At 38.8% G+C, this 17773-nt stretch overlaps 2 protein-coding genes across 2 annotated transcripts; one reads left to right on the top strand and one right to left on the bottom strand.

Moving 5' to 3' along the window:
* Positions 1-2442: 2442 nt before the first annotated feature.
* On the bottom strand, positions 2443-5764 carry rps27a (ribosomal protein S27a). Its single transcript, XM_061040426.1, has 6 exons — positions 5696-5764; positions 5520-5584; positions 5053-5107; positions 4198-4283; positions 2806-2937; positions 2443-2642 (listed from the first exon to the last, which is right to left on the bottom strand). Exons 2-6 carry the CDS (start codon positions 5565-5567, stop codon positions 2493-2495), a joined length of 471 nt encoding a protein of 156 aa, XP_060896409.1. The 5' UTR covers positions 5568-5584; positions 5696-5764; the 3' UTR covers positions 2443-2492.
* Positions 5765-6023: 259 nt separating this feature from the next.
* On the top strand, positions 6024-13236 carry LOC132975694 (clathrin heavy chain linker domain-containing protein 1-like). Its single transcript, XM_061040425.1, has 11 exons — positions 6024-6235; positions 7907-8094; positions 8479-8567; positions 9254-9452; positions 9639-9745; positions 10174-10273; positions 10354-10460; positions 11940-12111; positions 12185-12387; positions 12574-12756; positions 12993-13236. Exons 1-11 carry the CDS (start codon positions 6038-6040, stop codon positions 13187-13189), a joined length of 1743 nt encoding a protein of 580 aa, XP_060896408.1. The 5' UTR covers positions 6024-6037; the 3' UTR covers positions 13190-13236.
* Positions 13237-17773: the final 4537 nt, after the last annotated feature.

Here is a 17773-nt window from a genome sequence, read left to right as displayed (position 1 = left end):
AATTATTAAAAATAAAAATAAAAATCAAACATATGTACATCAGTTAAATAACGGCAGAGAGAAAATACAATAATAATAATAATATATTTATATTTTTATATTACTAGGATAACAAGAACATAAATATTGTCCCTATTGATGTGCTTGCTTGGAGATAACAGAGGTAACTGTCGGCCATCAATCCTCGGTTAATATTTCAAAAGCACACAGACTCCAGAGGGCAAAGCCCCAAACACTTTGGCATAATCCCTAAGTGTTACAGGGATATTATATTCTGAAAGAAATGAAGAAGTGGAAAGAAGACCCTCCCTGTTGAACAGCTGATCGACCAACACAATATTATTGTGAAACCAATATGCCGTAAAGGGATTTGTGTTGACAACGAATATACTTGTTGTTCCAGATAAAATAGTTATGGGGTGAAAAATTGTGTTTGTAGATGAGAGACCATGACAAGAAGGAGACATTTTTACAGGAGTGTTTTCTATATCATAGTTACAAACAAGGTTAAAAATGAATGCTGCACAGCTTAGACAACATGTAGGTAGAGGTATATGTCAAATGAAGGCAGGGTTTTTAAAAACTTTAAAAAAAAAAGCTTAATCCAATTTATCTTGAATGTATTATTTAAATTGTAAAAATTCCCCAAAATTAAGCCCGCCATTTCCATATGAACTCATGAGAACCATTTTCTTCAAATTATGGGTCCTATTTATCCCAATGAAATTGAACGGCATTTTGTTGATCTCTTTCAGTAGTTGTTTATCATGACTGATGCAGAGCCGATGCTGCATCAGTCAGTTGAGAGATTCCCTCTGCTGTTGTAAACAAGACTCTTCCTCATAATGACAAATCCCTTAAGAGAACATTGTTGGTTTGTTTTCTGTATAATGGGATGAACATTTAAGGTGGTTCTATTTTGCTGATCCTAAGTAATTAATGTCCCCAACATATTGCACCTCCTTTTTTCAGTGGAATGTTATAAAGTGCAGATTCAGCACATTCTTTAATAGCCATTAGTTCACATTTGTTTATATTCAAGCACAGACCAGAAGCCTTTAAGAACTCCACATTAACTTCAATGGCTACAGAAATGTGATTTTCATTTTGTAGAAAACATGTGGTGTCATCCTCCTGCTGAGTTATAATTAATCATCTACCAAGCAGAGATACATTTTAATGCTCTAGATTTAACATGGTCTGCCAAATGCTGAGTCACTCTCAGGAAGAGATATGGGGAGGCAGGACAACCTTACCTAATACCACCAGACAGATTCAATCTATGGGATGTACCACCCAATAATTGAATGGAGAGAGGTAGATTTACTATACAACAAATTCTATCCATCACCAGGTGTAGGAGGTAAAAATAAAAAAGATTGTTTTATTAAAGCTGTCTTAAATAAGAAGTCATCTTTTAGTCAATAAATTGGTTAGAAAATATGAAAATTCAACCTCCAAATATATTTAGTGTAGCACAGTGCTGTTTTAATCGTGAAGTTTTGTGTAGAGAACTTGATATATTTGATATTGATAATGTGTAATGTCTGCTTAAACTAGAGAATAAGTTAATATAATTATGTGACCTTACTTTCTAATACTCACCAGTACTACATCTAGTGATATTCCATATTTAAGATTTATGTTTGTCAATTTGCTAAAACTGAAGAGAGAAAACAGCTTGAGCTACAATCACAACATGTGATAGTCCCATCTATTGGTTCCAGACTTCTAATTAATGGATGTGGCTAATACATGACAAACTATATCACTGGTCACTTAACTTTATTCCCAAGCAGCTGATGAGCAACTTTTTCAACTGAATGTTCTGGTAGATAAAAAAAACCCAACCTTTTTGTTATTAATCAGGGTAGTAATTCATATTCGTTCTAAATGAATGCTAGTTAAAGCTAGTTATTTCATTAGAAGGACTCTTAATCAACCCAATATAACTCATACTGTCTGTACTCTGACTTCTACTAATTCCACACATTTGTCAATAAAACAACCTGCACAAACTGGACCAAGACATTCCACATCAAACTTGGCTGAGGTTTAATTTACTGATAATTGTTTATTTCGTACTGCAGCAATGTTAAATGACTTTACATTTCTATACTGAGTCTAGCACTTCATAGCTCTGGTTAGGAACCTTGTCAACCTTGACTCTTTTCCTGAACATTTGTAAAATCATTTTAAGAAACTGTTTAACTGTGAATTAGTCATCCAAACTGTTGCCATAGAAAATAAAGATGAAAGGCTTTTAATCAGAGTAAAGTATAAATACTTCTGACACCTAACCTTCCTTGGTTGTTACAGGATGGTCGTGTTTATTGCCTTGGTTATTCATAAAAATGTATCGTTATTTTCAGTGTTTCACAGGAGCTTTTAAAAGTGAACATAACTAAACACCATCCTGTCAGTAAAACACACAGAGTCTGATTTATGTCAAACATTTTCGTCTTTATTAACGCCCCTCAGAGTGTCCCTGTCTACTTGTCCTCAGGCTTGTTGAAGCAGTAGGTGAGGCAGCACTTCCCGCAGTAATGACGGTCGAAGTGGCTCGCCATGAAGACGCCGGCACCGCACTCGTCAGCAGGACACTCACGCCTCAGCCGATGGATTTTACCATTTTCATCCACCTGGACAAAAAATAAAAAAATCCATTGATGTAGTAACAATTTGGTTCGAAAAGTGGAAAAAAAGAAGTCATAACCAACATTCCTGAATGAACTTATCAAACATTATAAACTAACACAAACTCAACATTTTCTACAGGTAGGCTCAACATAAATGTTTTTGTACCTTGTAGTACTTGAGCACAGCGAGCTTGACCTTCTTCCTCTTGTGCTTGTTCTTCTTGGGGGTGGTGTAGGACTTCTTCTTCCTCTTCTTGGCACCACCGCGCAGCCTCAGCACCAAGTGAAGAGTAGACTCCTGTAGAGGACGAGAGATAAAACTTTAAATAACCAGGAGCCTCAGTGTTCCCATCCACTTCTAAAAGAAAAAAGGTTCCAAAATGTTCTGCCATGTTCACCAGCTAGTCTCAACCACATTGTTCGGGTCACATACCAGAATCTGTTATGGACCTGAAGCTCCCTAAAGGGCAAAATGCAATAGACAATCTGATACCATAACTGAATGTTAACTTAATCTACCAGTTAGTTTCTTCTTTGCTACACTACACTGCCTGCATGGAGGAATTCTGATGACACTGGTAAACCACAGAGAAGAAGAGATTTCCAGTTATAACTTCCACAAAGAAAGTTAACTGTGCTGTGATCTAGGAGAATGCAGGGTTTTTCCTGGCTCAGAATGGGCCTTTTGGGGGGGGGGGGGGGGTGACTATACACGCTGTAGTAAATGTTGACCTGCGTATTACAGTATAGTCTGAGTCTGTATTACCTTATTTGACAGAATCTGTGCATTTCCTGTTATTTCTGACCATTTTATAAATAATATTATCAATATGCCACAGTGAAACATGATGAGAGGGATTTTGAGGGAGAGGGGAGGTCACATCCTGTCAGTGCATTTCACCCTCTTCCTATGATGGCTGCTCTTGTCCTTTAAATTGTGTTTTAGTTTTACATACATTTGTTTAAGTACATTTATTTCAGTTAAGGTATTGTGTCAAATAATCACAGATAATTTGATCAGATCAGGAAATTGAGAAATAATAAAAATATATTTGCTGGCTATAACACAGCGCTGTTTGACAGTCTGTGTGGAGAAGTTCACAGACTACAGCTGGCTGACGTTACAATCGTTAAGTTATTGATAAAATAATTCTCTATGCTGGAAAAACCCAGGAATGTAAATGGTAGTCAGAGTATAACAAGCAGTTTCATCTGAAACTGAGGGTCTCCTAAAAGTCTCTTAACAGATAACAGCTAGATGTGTCAAATAGACTTCTATTCCATTCAAGTCCTTTCCGCTTGCATCCTCCAAGTTGAAATATAATGGTCTCAGATATGATTGACTGTTATAGGTATAAAAAATATACACCTTTTGCTCATTGTATGTAATGGTTAAGATTAACCTGGGTACACAAACAGACAGGTTGGTTTGTTGTAAACTTCTTACATTTTTGGATCTGTACCTTGTATCCATATAGCAAATTCAAAACCAGAAAAGATATCTCGTCGCCCCAGGTGTTAACGGTGCCTGCCGTGCGCAGGTGGTATATCAGCTCACCTTCTGGATGTTGTAGTCAGACAGTGTGCGTCCATCCTCCAGCTGCTTTCCAGCGAAGATCAACCTCTGCTGATCAGGAGGGATACCTGCAGACCAGAGTAAAACGTTAACACTGGACCAGGCAGTTCAGCAGAATGTAAGTCTATTTCAAACAGGTGTTGCACTTTATTTTTTATCAGAATAAAAACACTAAAGCTTCAGAAACATTATTACCTTCAAAGTAAGCCAAGTACAACATAATTCAATCTAGAAATGTTTATGCTTTTAATCATCATCTTTCATACTAGTTGCATAGAAAACTGCAACAGAAGTCACAAATGCTTATATTAGGTCAGGGGTGGGAAACTGGCGGCCCTCGTCAACCCTCAATGTGGCCCTCAGGTCAATTTTTACATATCAATTAATTGGAAACATGAAATCATGACAAAATCTGCCATGAAATCATGAAAACCAGAAATGTGTCCATAATAATTGATCATTGGTATATGTTGAGATAAATTTGAGACATTATTGACTGTAATTGTTTTTGTATTCTACAATTTGGCCCTCTGGCAGTGAGAATCAAATGAATGTGGCCCCTTGCTGTCACCAAAGTTGCCCGTCCCTGTATTAGGTCATTCTGCATTTTAATGTAAACCTTTAGTTTCTAATTAGCTCAATGTGAAATGACTTTTAAATGTGTGATTTAAAAACACTGTCCATAACTTTAAGTCCCAGTGGATCAATACTAATAAATGTCTGAGGATTTTTGCATTGATTAATTTTTTAAGTCTTGTTCTAAATAAATCCTGGAGGAAAATAAAACACTTGTTTTTAATACCCATGAAACAAAACAACATGGAATAACAAACTCACCCTCTTTGTCTTGGATTTTGGCCTTGACATTTTCAATAGTATCTGAAGGTTCAACCTGCAAACAGAAGAGAAGTCAGACGTGACGCGGTCAAAGGTTCAGATACACGCGGCCTGACGTCATTAAAGCTCATCTGTATCTTCTATTTGGCATCACAATCAGTGAGAAAAGTGAATAAATGCATGAGGAGAAACTTAAAGTTGGCTGTTTTCCGTCACACGTGTTTACAGCAACATGAGAGGCAGCTAACTGTTAGCTTAGCAACATAGCTAATGTCTTTATTGGGTAGGACAGGACATGACGTTCACTTGACTGGAGTTTAAACACATAATAGCTATAACTCCATTTATATCTTCCAATCTATGTGGTTCGATGTGTAATTATAAGCCACATTTAACAGTAAAATAAGTAAAACTTGGGGTAGCAGCAGCCGCTAAAAGGCGCATCCCTCCATCACACTCCGGCTCACCTCGAGGGTTATAGTCTTCCCCGTGAGGGTTTTCACGAAAATCTGCATCCTGGCGTTCCACCCACCTACAACAGAACATAAACACAACTCTATTAACCCGATGTTTAATGTGAAAAGCGCTTTTTAAAGTTGTTATTGTGAAGAATAATAGCTGTAAATGTAGAGCACGATCTTACCACAGGCTCACTCCTAATGGCGGATCGTGAGAAGAGGGCTTTCAGAGGGTGCGACGGGGTTTTCTGCACAGATTTGCACGGGTTGGGTAACTGTTATGGTGCCTGATCAAAAATATAAAAAATATGTACATTTTGGCAAACTTTAGCGTCTATTTGTATAACGTTTGAGCATCAACACGAATAAAAAAATGTATCACGGAACATTAATGAGTAGATATAGATATCATGAAATAAATATTTCAAATACGTCATTTCCTTGATATCGTTTCACGGTAACCATAGCAATGCGGGAGCGAGCTGCGCACTGGCAGAAGAGCAAAGGGTTAAATGTAAAAAACAAAAATGTGTGAGCCAAAAAACAGTTCTTACTTAGGTAAAAATGAAGGACATACAACACCCGACGTTTTGATAGCGGGTAGAGATGAAAGTTTCTTTCAGTCTCTATTTGAGTTTATTAAACACGAGAAACAGTACCTGCAGTGTCCACTAGAGGGCCCGGACGAACTTCACTACATCATCTACCGCTCTGTGTTCAATAAGGTATGAACCATATGAACATATATAATATTTACAGTCTATGGTATGAACATGAATAATATTTACAGTCTATGGTATGAACATGGATAATATTTACAGTCTAAGGTATGAACATGGATAATATTTACAGTGTATGTGGTATGAACATGGATAATATTTACAGTGTATGGTATGAACATGGATAATATTTACAGTCTAAGGTATGAACATGGATAATATTTACAGTCTATTGTATGAACATGGATAATATTTACAGTCTATGGTATGAACATGGATAACATTTACAGTCTAAGGTATGAACATGGATAATATTTACAGTGTATGTGGTATGAACATGGATAATATTTACAGTCTAAGGTATGAACATGGATAATATTTACAGTCTATTGTATGAACATGGATAATATTTACAGTCTATGGTATGAACATGGATAACATTTACAGTCTAAGGTATGAACATGGATAATATTTACAGTTTAAGGTATGAACATGGATAATATTTACAGTCTAAGGTATGAACATGGATAATATTTACAGTGTATGTGGTATGAACATGGATAATATTTACAGTCTAAGGTATGAACATGGATAATATTTACAGTCTATTGTATGAACATGGATAATATTTACAGTCTATGGTATGAACATGGATAACATTTACAGTCTAAGGTATGAACATGGATAATATTTACAGTTTAAGGTATGAACATGGATAATATTTACAGTCTAAGGTATGAACATGGATAATATTTACAGTGTATGTGGTATGAACATGGATAATATTTACAGTCTAAGGTATGAACATGGATAATATTTACAGTGTATGTGGTATGAACATGGATAATATTTACAGTCTAAGGTATGAACATGGATAATATTTACAGTCTATGTGGTATGAACATGGATAATATTTACAGTCTATTGTATGAACATGGATAATATTTACAGTCTATTGTATGAACATGGATAATATTTACAGTCTATGTGGTATGAACATGGATAATATTTACAGTCTAAGGTATGAACATGGATAATATTTACAGTCTATGGTATAAACATGGATAATATATTTTTAAATGTTTTTGGAAGGAGCATCGTGCCCCCCCCCCCCCCCCCCCTTGTATATGTATATCACAATTAGCCTAGTTGTAGGCCTATAGCTAACTAGATAAGTAACAACTAACAATTAATGAAGAGCTTTGAGTTTGCAGGTGAAAAATTAATCTGTTGATGCTGTCACTTTTTTATTTCAGGATGGAAAGAAGGGTAGATAGCTGATCCCTGGCTCAATCCCTAGTTTAGATAAAATAAGATTAGCAATTGAATTATATTGATGCTGCAAGGTCGCTGCTGTTACTGGTGCTGAAGATAAATAAAGTTTTACTACGTAATGTTTCTCTAAAAGATGCTGACCAATGGGGGGTTTGTCTTTAATCCACTGGAACAAAACGAAATGATGTATTGGTCGTCACCATCCATAGCAAAAACTAAACAGTATATTATTTTTGCATTGAGCTAAGGGCAACATGCTTAACTGTCTAGCATATGCAATTGCATTATGAGACAGTGTTTCTTTATAGTTTAAAAGGAGATGCAAACTGTTTTATAAAGAAGACAATAAAAAAAAAAAAATCTGAAATGTTCTTTTTTCTCCTTGCCTCGTTTTGCTGTCAGGTAATTAGACGAGCGACAGCCTACAAAAGACTTCTGCTAACTATAAAAGGGGAGTATGATGATGTCATCAGGGAGCTGCAGAGGAGGGAGGATGAGGCCATGGAGGATCAACGAAATCTTGTGGCCTCAACATCACACCCCAAATCCCTCATAATCTACCAGAGACGAGCTGCGCAGCTGAGGGATAAGTTAGTGTTTGTGCACCTGTGTGTGTGTGTGTGTGTGTGTGTGTGTGTGTGTGTGTATAATCAGAGTCTTAGTCAATTAAAATCACAATGTGATCTGTGTTAGGATCAGATTGACCCTCACTTCTAACACCAAGGAAAGAATTTCACTGTAGACCTGATGAAGCAGATTATTTTCATTTTTGTGTCTTAGTTTATCAGAAGAATGTCTGATTGCTATTGAGTCATGAATATTGTTTGTTATTTTGTCAAATTTAACACACAGAACATTTTGAAGCCTCAAAGTCTGCAATATGGGAATAATTGAAAAGGGAAAATTTGCATTTAACATAGAAGCATCGAGTGCTGGATCAGCCATAACATAATCATATTTTTGTGTCCCTCCAGACTCTCTGTCTTACAGAGGGAAACAGCTGAACTTCAAAAGGAGATCAAGAGACACAAATCACATCAAGAGCAGGACACTTGGATACCTGGTACTGCTGATACTGACACCAAAGCTTTAGTTCTAGAATAAATGGTGTTTAGTGTTTGAAGTAGTAAAAACTCAACAATCAGGTTTGTCACCTCTCCAAGCATCCTCTTATCTTTACCACAGGGAAAGAACAGGTACAGTTTATAACACACGCAGACTTTATCAAAGAAATAAATCCAGTGAGTGCTGATGTTCAAAGTGGCTTGTGGTTGATTGCTATAGCAATGTAAATCAAAACATATGCTGTGGCTCGAATGACCTTTGACCTTGGCAAATGCCAATCATTAACATAACTCTTCCCTTCTTTCCCTAATTAAACTTCTGTTTCTAACTCCCCTGGCAGCATGTCCGCAGAATGACTTTGCCCAACAGAGACGTAACAGTCCCACCCAGAAAAGGCTGTAGAGGGGGTGTTGTGTTTTCTTTATCCTCTCTGTCAAAATTAGAACAGTATAATAAAGACAAGACATGTCACTCTACTGAAAAGCAACCGCTCACCGCTTGACACTCTGGAGAGTGATAATGCTAGTTGTAATCCATATATAGCACACTCTGCTGGTGACAGCCAGAAAGAGAACTTCTTGTGTAACTCAACGATACTCAAATGAAATGCTATTATTATCTGCTGACCGATGAATCGATTGGGCTCTAGTTAAAATGTTCATGTTTGGATCTGACACATTTCAGGTCTGACAGTTGCTCAGTCGGAGGACTCAGAGTCTCTTGATCGACATCTGAAACATCTTGAAGCCCAGAAAGCCGCTCTACTAGACAGGAAGAGTAACTGTGTCCCTGTGGAGGTAAAAGCCGAGCTGGATGTCAAGCTGCAGGCCTCAGAGCAGCACGGAGAGCAGCTGAGGACTGAAAACGACAAGCTGAAAATCCTGTGAGAGCTGAAACCCTAAATGTTACTTTAAACCTGCAGTGATGAAGATGTGAAAATATTGTTTTGAAACACCTTCACTCCATCAAATATAATTCTCCTCTTCAACAGAGCAGCAGATGAGTATTATTATTTCTCTATTAATCTCTCTCTCTCTCTCTCTCTCTCTCTCTGTCTGTCTGTCTTCAGATTCATGCGATTGAGAATTGTGTTTGAGCGTTTGTCCAGCTGGGGGCAGCAGGTTCCTCTGGAGGAACTTCTGAGTAGCACAGTGGAGAACTTCACACAGAGCAGCAGTAAGACTCAGCAGCTTTCAAATGACTCAATAATTTAATTGAACAAAAAACGTCACGGTACGAGGTCGTCTAGTGTCTTCTGTTGAGACTGACAAATCCTAGAAACAAACATTGAAAAGACAGGTGCTGAATGTCCCTGTCAGTTCTGATTGTCTCCATATTGTCTTGAAACACATGTACTGTTTCTGTTGAGACAGTCTTTACACAGACAGCGCAGCGTGCTGCTCTCTCCTACAAAAGCCAGTCTAGGTCGCCCATCAACAGTCTCTCTCCCTCCCCGATTATATATCCAGATCGTCAACAAGTGGTTCTCTTATATAGAATTGAAGTTGAAATCAAATAAAATGCAATATTAATAAAAACAGAGACCGTGTTCACATATTTGCTGTTTGTTTAAACCCCTTTAATCTTGCATGTTTTTCCTGCAGTAACCGGCGATGACAACAGCAGCATAGAGGTCGAGCTGTTCGAGGATGAAGAGCCGTGTGGTGTCGACGAGTCCAAACACCTGACAGAATACCTGGACAGGTGCTGTGATTACAAACATCGTCACCCTCGTGTGATCTGTGCAGCCTCTGCGAATGATCTCTCTCTCTTCTCTCCGACAGGTTTGTTGAGCTCTTTGATTCAGCTCAGTACGAGGAAGCTGCTCTCCATGCTGCCAGGTCTCCTCGAGGAGTCCTGAGGAACCTTGACACCATGAATATGTTTAAAGGTGAATTTTTTTTTTCAATCAAGTACTGCACTGGAGTGCAAACTGAAGTACTCTCACTGTACTTAGTTTTTATGGTATTAGTACTTTAAGGTGCAGTTTTTGTGTGTTTCGGTTTCATCTCTGTCTGCTACGGGCTTATTGCAGATATTTTAAGTCTAATATAACAACTGTGTTGAAATACTTTTAAGACTGATATTCTGGTCTTTCAGTCTCTTTCTAGCCATTAAAAACAATAGTTACACTACACAAACTTAAACAGGGTGACGTGTCCTCTAGGGGGAAAATCAGGTTAATAAAGTAACTAACTTATCCACATTAAATCTAATTTCCCAACATTTAGATCCTCAGCTTGGTTCATAAGGTTCCTTTGATTCTGGAACTGAAAATAAACTGCAGCACATTAGCTAACCCTGTTGACCTGTATAGAAAACAGCAAACATGATGAGACAAGAACACTCTCACATTGTCGGCAAGTCATCATCATGTGAAGCCTTTTCTTTGGGTAAAAGGAAACATGGATTTCATTATAAAAATTAGAAAGCTGAAGATTTTCAGGTAAACTTGTTACATGTTATAATGAGTATTAGAAGCTGCGTACTGTTTTATCGGCCACTGCTGAATAAGAAAAAGAAGATCAACATGTTTGTGAAAAGCTAATGTCACTGTTGGCAAGAAGTGTTAGAAGTAACAGCTGGCTTTTGAGGGTAATTGAATTAAGAATGTGGGGGCATAATGAAGCTGTTAGGAATATCAACGTTTCCTCAGACTTATAAGATTACAGAGAAAAACTTGATATAACTTATAGCTTACAATATATTTATTATTTAACCATTCACAGAAAAGTGTAATTCCATGGCCTCCGTCATTTCTGAGAAGTTCAGCAAACATTTTGAGCTCTTTCCACATTCAAGCTTGTGAGAAAACAGGAGTGTGTTTGTATAGATATATTTAAAGGGGGGGAAAAGTATCCGGTGTTTTGAACATTTAAAGGTCCTGTGAGGATCTTTTACTGGTTATGAAACAGACTGAAAATTAAACTGATACAGCTCTGAAACTACAAGAGCAAACAAGACCTTTATCAGATTTGTACGTAATATTTCCACCCTTTTAACCGAGTCACAGGGTCGGTATGTCAGGTGATGTTGTTCATATCTACCTGCCAAAAAAGCCTGTTTTTTCTTTTTCTTTTTACAATTTCCACAACAAACATTGATGACTAACTTTTGACTTTGAAAAGAGGCAGGATGAAGATTTTTACGTCAGAAACCTTTTCATGAGAGAAAAGTCCCTCACCAGAGCTTTAACTGTATAGTCCTTGAATATAAGACAACCCTCTGTGACCTACTGTCATATGTTGTCAGACCTCCAATTTGTCACTGATGTCTGTAGAAAATCAAACAGAACTGACAGGTTTGCTTTTGATTATCAGTTCATGTTTGTCATTGAGTCTTGCGGTCCACTTGTCTCTATCTCTCTCAGGTGTGTGTGGCCCCCCAAGGTCCGTCCCCCCTCTCCTGCTTTACTTCCAGGCCCTCCTGTTGACCCTCCCGTCTGGTGACAAGCTGTCGGCTCCTCTCGCCAAAGAGTTGGTCCTCTGTGCTCTGCAGCACGGTGACACACAGCTCGTCAACCACACCGTTACACACAACAAGTAAATAAACAAAAAACAAACAGTTTGATCTTCTTTACTGCTGCTCAGGTCTTCACACTCTTTGTCCTCTCAGACTGACCTGCTCTGAGGATCTGGGCGACATCTTGTCTGAGCATGCCCAGAAGAACCCCCGTGTGGCTGACTTGTGTCTGGCTTTGGCCACCGACGCGTACAAGGCCTGCAGGCTGAACAAGAAGACAGCACTGAGCATGTGCAAAAGAGGCCTGGTCCACAGTGCTGCTGAGTTCATGAACAACTGCAAGGATCTAACAACTGGTGTGTGTGTGTGTAGACTTAATCTGATTGGGGTCATTTCCCCCAAAAGATTACATTGCAGCTTCTTCAGTGTGTTTTGTACCTATTATTTATTTAGAAAATAGATTATGTGAACTTTTTGTCCAAAAAAATGGTGAACATTTCCTTTAAAATCTGAAAATGAATCACTCTCTTTCTCTTCCACAGAGGACTGTCTGTGGGTTCTGTATCAATCACCCAGTGTTTCCCTCCTCCAGCTGTTGATAGAGTCTCAGCAGGGCCAGGCAGCCATCTTGTCAGTGGGTGTGGTCCTTTCCACTCTGCTGGCAGACCCCCAGCAGCAGGAGCTTGCTCTGCAGCTTCTCGACAGCTTCGTCAGCAGAGGACGAGGTAAACAGAAGCTGTCAGCAGGAACCAAGCCAGCAGCAGTGAGAATAAAAAATGTAGTGATTAAGATGTTTGTTTTGCAGCTTTATGCACCACAGGGCAGGAAGTGTGGGTTGGGAATCGGGTCATTCTTATTAAAAACAAGCAAGCAAGAAGAAAAGCAAACCACACTGACATTACTCCTGATATGAGGTGACCACTGAACCCCCTGACCTTTCTGTGTCTTTGCTTTATTTCAGGGGTTTTTGAGGAGGTGATCCTGGAGGACAGCAAGTCCTTATTGGATGATTGGACCGACGTGGCTTCTACATGCTCTGAGCTGAACCGGGCTGACCTGAGCCAGGTCATCCTGTCCATCCTGCTGGACCAGAGCGGGACCAGAGTCCTGTCCCCAGACCTGGAGGGAGCCGAGCTTGTGGAGCATGTCTTCCTTTGAAAGAGCACAGCAGAAAGAGTCTTCTGCTTTCAGTTCCACCTCTCATGTATGGTGGAAACTGTAAACTGTAATTCAGGGTTTTGATCAGTTCCTCTCTGTAATATCAGGGCATTCAGTCAGGTCATAGAGGTAGAACAACACATTTTCTGTTAATCAGTTTATTTTCTTCTTTACAATTAAAACTTTTGTTCTTTGCCATTTTTTTCAGCCTGATCCCAGACATGCCCAGACATGCCCACTCATGCGATCTCACTGGTATCAAGCTGACTTTACACCTTTGACCTTAGGCTGATGTCATTAAAATGACTCAAGAAAAAATCTGATACAGTGACGTCTGAAGGCCAGCAGGGGGCAAAAAGATTCAAAAACTGAATCTGAGAATAATGTGGAGCTCAGACACTGTTCTTTACACAGAGGTCAAATTGTTCTTTATGAATTTAGAAAATGAGAAACAGTCATTTCAACAACCACAACAATATGCAAGATTCCTTCCAAATCAAATAGAAGTTTTAAATTATTTAAATTGGCATATTTTACCCTTTATTGTGAAACTAAATACAAAAGCAAAATATATATTTTAAAATAAGTTGCACATGACTGCAACAATGTTATCTGTTGCTCTTTACAAATGAAAATGGCACAGTGCTACAGTCTAGAGGTTACTTTGTGTTCTGCCTTTAGCCTTTCTTTCAATAAATCACTGAAATCATAACTTTGTTTTTAGGCTGTTGTGGTCTTTTGTGTTTTTCATATTCTTGTGTTTGGATAGGCCTTCTGGTGTGCAGCCACTACATTTCAGTTTTAACCACATCCAGAGACAGTGGGGGTCCCTGGGCTCTGACCTGATAACTTTGTGAACCCTTGACATAAGTGATGGTTACAGGTTGATTAATCAATTATTCTAAACTGTTGATTTGAGAAACATTATTATGAAAAGGGCCGTGCGTTATAATAAGTAATTCTATATAGTATATTACAGTGCGGGGTGCCGGTAGCCTAGTGGTTAATATACGCACCCTATGCACAGAGGCAATAATCTTCCAAGCGGGCGGCCCAGGTTGGAATCCAACATGTTGCTCCTTTCCCGCATGTCTTTCCCCACCCTCTCTCTCCTTGATTTCTGACTCTATCCACTTTCTCTGAAATAAAGGTTATTATATTATGAAGCCAGTTTTGATGCTTAAGAACAGAAGTGAATTGTAGAGCACTGTAATGATAGTGAGCAAAGTTAAACAATCTCTGTATTGTGGAACTGGTCTGCTCACTATCGGGTAGACATCAGAGAGTGAAAATTGGATTAATTGTTCCTGGAAAATTATAAACTGCACTAATGCTAACACTGTGTAGTCTAAAATGTAACACTGGTGGTGAAGGAAGGACTCAGAAGAGCACAAGAGCAATGTGAATCATTACCAGTAGAAGTTCTACTTTTACTCTTAGCCATCAGCAAATAACATTTTCATGTAGTACAGAACTGATCTCAGCTTTATTAAGTTAAAGAATCACAGTAGTTTAGTCATTGAGTGAAACATTGAGTCATTTGAACAATGACATCCTTTATTTGATTGTAATCTTATTTTTAATAAAAGGCCATAAAATCAATATTTTTGTAGTGCTGTTCCGTTAATCTAGTAAAGTAAATATAACCCCAGTTTCGCTATAATTACAACCAAAACTCCCGCAGGCATTAGGAGGTTCTCTGTCCTCACAAGTCTCACAAACCTGAGGAAACACACTCTCAGCAGCTCAAACAGAGGAGTCTTTGTGTGGCTGCGGACCTTATTCTGATCCTCATCAGAGTGAACAAACTGACTCCCACTCATCCATACACAGCACGCTGACAGTGGAGGCCCATTGTTACGGGCATACGGGTAAACAAAGGTTTATACATATAGCACATATCAATCAGTTACATTCAGCTTTACAGTCAAATGAAAATAAATGAAGAAAATGAATTCTCACAAGAACACACACATTTGTTTTATTGACCTGCCATTTAAGATATAGGTAAAATGTTTACTGACATTATATTTAATTTGTTTTTGCCAACATAAGCCCTATTCAGACTGCCACTTCAAGGCAAAGTATTTACCCACTGTGGCGTTTAACCTTCAATATAAATGTTGCAGAGGCGTAATGGAGGCAAAGAAGTGATCCCCCCTCTGTGCCGCAACAGTAACAAGGGCGTAACAGTAGCGAGGCGGGATCAGCGGAGCAAGCAGGATAGAACGGTGCTGTCTGACTGCATGTCTGAGTTTGTGTGTTTAAGTGGAGCTACCGCTGAGTTGTGCTCTTGTGCTTTTGCAACGCCGTAAATAAAGCAAAGGGAATTCACAGACTAGGACTCCAATTTTACACTGTTGCCGAATCAATCTGAATGTGTCCAACTTCAGCTTTATTATAAACCTGAAAGAAATGAGATCTGCAGCAGGCATGAAGACAAAACAGTTAAACAAAGGACAACATCAGAGGTACAGACATACAGAACATCCACAGCTCCAAGTGAAAACCAAAGGTACCTAATCACACTGAGCCAGAGGCTGAAACAGTTCAGACACAGCGCAGAAAAGGTGATACCACGGCAGAGCAAACAATCCAGTCAAAGACATTGTATATTTTAGTAACATTCAACCAAATATGCAATCTTTCCCTAACCCTAAATGAATAATTGGGCCAAAACTTAAAGGAGCAATGTGTAGGATATCTACTGATTTAAGTAATAAAGTGACATTTATATATTATCACAAATTAATGAAACATGAGGACAGCCAGTATGTCCACCTTCTTAGTTTAGATTCCGGTCTTGAATTGTCTGTATTTGTTCGGACTAAGGCACCTCCACACCGCCGTTTTGGACCCCTTGATTTGCGTGACAACCGGCAAATCAAAAGACCCTGCATTTTCCTAATAAGCTCCACAACCAGGAGCATGGTAAAAATATTGGAGATGCTTTTGAAATATCATGAGAGGATAGAAGGCAGGAACGTTTCATGACTGATGCAAAGCTGGCTAAACACTGAAGCTTCAGTGTCCGCGACACGGAAACCTGTGTGCGCATTAACTGTAGGGAGGAGGGGGTGGGGGGAGACAGCTCTCTCCAATGATTTGAATTTAGACTGCAGTACCCATTTTAAACGCTACATGTCAGATCTCTGATGACGCCTACGTCCTCTAATCAATTATCCAAGTTACCATCTGATAGTTAAGTGATGAACAAAATTGAGTTTTTCACTGACACTGTGAAACTGATTAAGGAATACATCAAAATGAAATCAGAATAAAAAAGTTAAATAATGTACAATAAATAATTCAGAAGAGAGAGGGTTAGTTTGTAGTTCAGCAAGGTTCAAAAAGAGTACCTATCTGAGCAGCATTTTTTCTCACAGCATGAAGACACCTCTGGATATCACCGAAATCCTATTGCTTTATTTGCACTGTTCAGGTGTCGTATTCCATCAGTGTTCCCAGTGTGCTTCCTTTACTTTACCTTTCAATGCTTCTTTTACCTTCAGACTTCTGGATCACTTCTACATGTCACGTATAACCTAAACCTACTGTATATGCAGGGAGATGAGATCACAAAAAACTCAAAATAAAATGTTTTTCTGTGGTTGTTACTTAGAGAGGTGGAGAAAAGGAGGAGTGTGAGGGAGGAAGATGAGGAAAAAAATACAGGAAGAAGATTATTGTAAAGAAAAATGGAGATGGAGAAAATTCGGGTTACAAGGAGCAGAAAGAAGAGAGGAAATAACGCTGAAGATTCAGTGCTGACTCACAACAGCTTGGCTGCGTCACAGCATATTGACCTTCTGCAGTGTGTGTGTGTGTGTGTGTGTGTGTGTGTGTGTATGTGTGTGTATGCTTGCCCAGCATGACACAGCTTCTCCAACTTTCTCTCACCCTTTTTCAACCCTCACCTCTCCTCCCAGGATATTAAAAAAACTGTGTTTCTCTACTAATCCCTTAAACCCAAGGACCATCTTGGCCATGTACAGATTTTTTAAGATGCCAGGATCTGAACAGTAACTTCTTTCTTCTTCTTGCAGATATACATGGAAGACAAGCAGCGGCGATACCAAGAGAAACACCAGGTACCAGGAACTATCTTCATTTTTTGAGCTGGTGTAAATTATTATTAAGATATGTGTAGTTTATGTAGGTAAATCATTTGGGATACTGTGGACACTCATTACGGTGCTGTTGTAGAATTGCACTATGAACAGGGTCTTCTAAGAGATGTCAAGACTTTTATGATATAAACATTTACAGAGTAGGCTACAGTCAGGTATTAAGACAATACTGAGAACATAAAAATACATAAAACAGAGGACCTTAGAAACAAAAACTTACAAAGGACTTAATATTAATACACCTACACACTCTGGGCAAGCACACACACACACACACACACACACACACACACACACACACACACACACCGCGCCGCCCCTCCCTACACACAGAACACGCGCTGTTCGTAGCTGCTAGCCTGCTAATCATGAGACAGAAGAGAGGATCATTCTGTCTAGATGTGGACTGGAGATTACATTTTCCAGCGGCCCTGATTATCATTTATTGAATGTC

This window comes from Labrus mixtus, chromosome 6 (assembly GCF_963584025.1).
Source record: "Labrus mixtus chromosome 6, fLabMix1.1, whole genome shotgun sequence".
Classification (NCBI taxonomy): domain Eukaryota; kingdom Metazoa; phylum Chordata; class Actinopteri; order Labriformes; family Labridae; genus Labrus; species Labrus mixtus.
This window is presented reverse-complemented; position numbering and strand designations above follow the sequence as displayed.